Consider the following 5,006-nt stretch of genomic DNA (forward strand, 5'->3'; position numbering starts at 1 on the left):
ATAAAGAATTTCGAACGATAACCAAAAAAGTTGAAGACCATTGGTCATACCTGTTTTACAGTGCAGATAACTCCGTGTTTGTAAAGCTTTGTTTGTGACAAAGGAAAGGCGTTATATAGATATCCATATCAGTCAGTATCAACCAACACTAAAACTAAAGGCAAACACTTGACTCGAAATGATCAGTCATACGTTAATACTACTGACGTTTTGGATAGGTGGTACCTTTTCGTAAAACAAGTCAGGTATATAGGGTAGGTATGGGTAATTGCGAACAGCGCGTAATTGCGAACGATTCGTATACCGCCCCACTTCGGAGCGTTCTTAACGGTTGCAGTTTACAATCTAACGTCTGCTTCGACCTTTTCCTAATACCTTAATGAATACCCATTTCAAAGAACCAGCCAAACATCAGCTGTTTCTGGCTGTTTCTTCTCCTAGCACACCACTGCCGACCAAGATTACAAAGGAAGCAAGTTGTAGGACTTGAACTTTGACACAGTCTAAAATCGTTTTATTTGATCGTATATGTTGAATGTGCATTACCAGTGCTGGGTGAATTTAAGAAAGCATATTGGTGACGGATCAGAATGTCAGTTTTAACAGGAATCTGCAAAATATTGTCGTTTGCAATTAGACCATAGGATATTTTGACGTGAGTGTATTTGCGAACGATGCTGATCAGTTACTGAGCACTCTAAAAAGAGTGTGTTTGTGTGCGATGTGGGGCGTGTGTGTTTAAACGTCTGTTTGTGTGTTTGTGTGCATGTGTGATCAAAACAAACAATACACCAGTCTAGTGGAGTGTTCCAATAATCTGTTATGTCTAATGAGTTAAAGACCTGCTTCTGTTTTAATTGTCTACATGTACCCAAACCCATCGTTCGCAGTCACACTTGCCTGTTCGCATTTACCCTCAGGCACCCTTGCTATTTCAAACGTCGACAAAACGTTGAAAAGAATGAACAGTCGAACTTTTCCTGGTGCAACCAGCCGGAGAAAGCCTTTAAAAACAAAAGAGCTACGTTTGACTGTCATACGACATGTAATCTTTACAGTACACACGTTGAGCTGGTCGCTTCGACTGGATCGTTCACACTCATCCATACCTGCCGTATCTCATGCACTTCGACAGGGTAACTGTAGATCAGTTGGACAATATATATATATGGGTGGGTGGGTGGGCGTCTACCTGTATATATATATGGGTGGGTGGGTGGGTGGGCGTCTACCTGTATGTGTGTATATATATATATATATATATATATATATATATATATATATGGGTGGGTAGGTGGGCGTCTACCTGTCTGACCGTCTGTGTTTGTGTACATTTGATAGTGTATGAAGGTATCATTGTGTCATCATCATGGTTTACTTTTTGATTTTTGCGCGCGCGCACACACACACGCGCGCACACACGCCCACCCCCGCCCATCCACCAACCCTGCCCCCCTCCTCCACACACACACACTTTCTTTCATTCACCAGCAAACCAGGGGTCGATCCCAACACTTCTTCCCTGCAGTTTTGACTGGCAGACATAAAGAACCTTGCAGTCTGGGCGTATCGCCCGAGACAATTTGAGGTCATCTGTCTCGCTTTCCCCTCCCCCCCCCCCTCCGCACCCCCTCCTGCTGAGCTCATGTGCTGCACGTGAGGTCACTGACCTCTGATGAACTATGGTAACTGAGGGCTTCACAAACCTGCCAGTTGACATGTAAATAAGCGCGAGGGAGGGAGGGAGGAAGGGCGCGAGACGATTTTCGATTTTGTTTAGCGGTTGGTGCGCGTGCGATAGCTGTGAAGGGGGTGGGGGGTCTTGGGTGGGTGGGTGGATTGAGGTGGGTGGGCCGTTTCTCCTTTGAAGTTACCAGGTGTTGCTCAGGTATGATTGGTTCCCGTGGGTTTCTCTGTCTGACAAAATGCCCTGCACGCACGCACACGCACACACACACACACACACACACACACACACACACACACACACACACACACAGAGGCACACACACACACACACACACACACACACACACACACACACACGCCATGCGGGCGCAGACACACATATACACACACGCCAACTCATTCACATGTATTTCAGCATACAATCATCTTCCCCTCTCCTCTACGCCACAACTCCTAACCCCCACCCCCACCCCTACCTCTACCCCCACACCACACCGCGGACGCAACCAATCACACAAAGCAAAACAAATTCTCTCCAAGCGAAGTGCCGTATGTTTTTCTTCTTCTTCCTTGTGTGTGCGCGCGCGCGCGTGTGTGTGTGTGTATGTGTGTGGAGGGAGAAAAAAAGCGTGATTGTTGCGTGTGTGGAGTGAGAGAGAAAAAAAGTGTGTGCGTGTGTGTGTGAGAGAGAGTGAGATAGAGAGACTGCCCGTCAGCTCAGTACCATACCAGTAGTCCCTGGCCAGAACTAACCACACAGCAGCAGCAGCACCCACACCTAACAGCTCACACACACACACGTAACAGCGAAACGAACGAACTTACCCACAGTTAATCTTCTGTCCGTGTCCCTTCCGCCAGCTCCCAGTGTCGCTGACATACACTCAAGTCGTGGACCGTGCAGTCACAAGTCATCGTCAGTGTCTTCTCCTCCTCCTCCTCCTCCTCTCAGCTCTGTGAAGAGTCACTGGGGTGGCGGCAGAGAAGGACTGTTCTCCAGACCTCCCCAAAGTCTTGTGTCAAAAGCCTGGATCTCTGTCCTGCATCGGTGTTGCAAAAACCCGCTGTGTTTATGGTTCCATGAGTGTGTACTTCATTGGTGTCTGGCGCGGCGCACTGTGGTACCACCACACCAGGTCATACCACCAACATGGCCGCTGCCCCTCTTCTCTGGATGTTTCCACGGTTCAGAGGTGAGGTTGCTTTGGGTTTTTGTGGGCGTGTTTGTTAGGGGGAGAGGGAGGGGAGGGAGTGCGTGAGTGGGGCCTACTTGCATTGATGTGTATAATATACGCGTGTGTTAAAAAAAAAAAAAAAAAAAAAAAAATCCGCGAGGCTCAAAGCACTGTAATTTGATTTGATTTGATTTGTCAAAAATCCAACTGTGTTTTTGTGTATGATTTCCGATTCATATTTGTACGCTCGTACATTTGCTGTACTATCCCCACCCCTACCCCCACCCCTACCCCCTGTTTCTTGAACCCCCGGGAATAAAGATGTATATTCTCTGTTCTGTTTTCTTGTCACTTTGGTTAGTTGATTGGGTGGGGAGAGTGGGAAGGGAGGGGAGGTGGAGGGGCGGGGAAGTGGGAGTAAAAGGGGGTGGGTGGGTGGTTATTAATGTGGAGGATTGACTGAGGTAGAGGGGTGGGGTGTGGGTGTGGGGGGTAGGAGGGGGAGAATGAGGCGTTTTCGTAAAACGTTTTTGTTGTTTTTTGGGTTTTGGGGGGGGGTTTGTTTGTTTTTTTTGGGGGAGGGGGGTTGGTTTTTTTTGCCGCTGAGTGATTTTTTTTATGTATATACTAGTTCCTTGTTGTTGTTGTAGTTCTTTTATTCCTTCTTCTTCTTCTTTTGCTACTACTCCTGCTTATTGTACTTTTAAATTTTTACTACTACCACTGCTACTAATGATGATCATAATAACGATGATACCTGTGCTTCTCACACTTCATAAACTTCTATTACTGCCAGTACTGCTTCCCCTTTTACATCTTATTCATCTACTTCTTATTGATCATTTGTTACTTCTGTTGCTGTTGCTGCTACTACTGCTAATGCTACTTCTACTGCTGCTGTTTCTGCTTCTGTTTCTTCTTCTTCTTTTTGTCTTGTCAGTATTTATATGTGAATCTGTCGCGTGTGTGTTTGTGTTTGCTGTGGACGACAATCATGGTGCATTGAACGAGTGTCTGCAAGAGAAAACGTGGGCGGTTCGTTGTGCTTATGGATGTAACTTGGGCAAGACACTCTCCACTACGATCAAATTCCAGCCCAGATAGTCGGGACAGCAGTTGCCTCCTCTGCTGTTCTGATGGTCACGACTGACACGTCATCCATTCATGTACTTGGTGGGTTGTTTCCTTTGTGTGGTGATGGGCGTTGCTTCAGCGATTGCTATGACTCAGTTTTGAACACGTTCTGGTCATGGTCTTCAGCTTGATGCAGAGTTGGGCGGCATTCCTTCGTGGCTTTGTAACCTCACTCATACTATGATGACAACGTCAACGGATATTTGTTTACACCTCTACGCCATTAGATTCTGGCCTGGTGGTAGTAGCAAGAGGAGAAGCAGCAGCAGCAAAAACAGTAGTAGTAGTAGTAGTAACAACAGCAGCAGTAGTAGTAGCAGCACTGAGGAGCAGCAATAGTAGTAGTAGTAGTAGTACTAATAGTAGTAGCAACAGCAGCAGTAGTAGTAGCAGCACTGAGAAGCAGCCGTAGTAGTAGTAATAATAGCAGTAGTAGTAGTAGTAGCAACAGCAGCAGTAGTAGTAGTGATAATAGCAGGAGCAGTAGTAGTAGCAGCACCGAGAAGCAGCAGCAGTAGTAGTAGCAACAGCAGCAGTAGTAGTAGCAACAGCAGCAGTAGTAGTAGCAGCACTGACCAGCAGCAGTAGTAGTAGCAGTAGTAGTAGTCGTAGTGGTTGCAACAGCAGCAGTAGTAGTAGTGGTAGTGGTAGCAACAGCAGCAGTAGTAGTAGCAGCACTGAGAAGCAGCAGTAGTAGTAGTAGTAATAATGACAGCAGCAGCAGTAGTAGTAGTGGTAGCAATAGCAGCACTAGTAGCAGTAGTAGTAGCAGAAGTCGCAACAGTAGTAGAAGCAACAATGGTGGTGGTAGTAGAGAAGTAGTTACAGAAGTAGCGTGATTATCGTCAGTTTCTTCTGACACACTCTCGTGAAACGGGGAGATAACGGTGCCCAGAAACTCGTGAAGTAATAATCCCTTGTGCTGGGGATGAATCCTGTCAAGGTCCTGCATGTCGGTTGATTCACAGGGGACTGTCGTTGGAGGGACGTGGTGGCGGTCTCCACTCT

The 5,006-nt window shown here is 46.7% G+C and overlaps 1 protein-coding gene across 1 annotated transcript in view; it reads left to right on the forward strand.

The window, feature by feature from the left end:
- Nucleotides 1-2,522: 2,522 nt before the first annotated feature.
- The window catches only part of LOC143289739 (nuclear receptor subfamily 5 group A member 2-like), a 43,755-nt gene continuing 41,271 nt past the window's right edge, over nt 2,523-5,006 (forward strand). The window contains exon 1 of the mRNA XM_076598825.1: nt 2,523-2,882. Within this exon, the coding sequence (XP_076454940.1) occupies nt 2,840-2,882 (43 nt within the window). The 5' untranslated portion in view covers nt 2,523-2,839. The remainder of the gene's footprint in view (nt 2,883-5,006) is intronic.

This window comes from Babylonia areolata, chromosome 14, assembly GCF_041734735.1.
Source record: "Babylonia areolata isolate BAREFJ2019XMU chromosome 14, ASM4173473v1, whole genome shotgun sequence".
Lineage (NCBI taxonomy): Eukaryota > Metazoa > Mollusca > Gastropoda > Neogastropoda > Buccinidae > Babylonia > Babylonia areolata.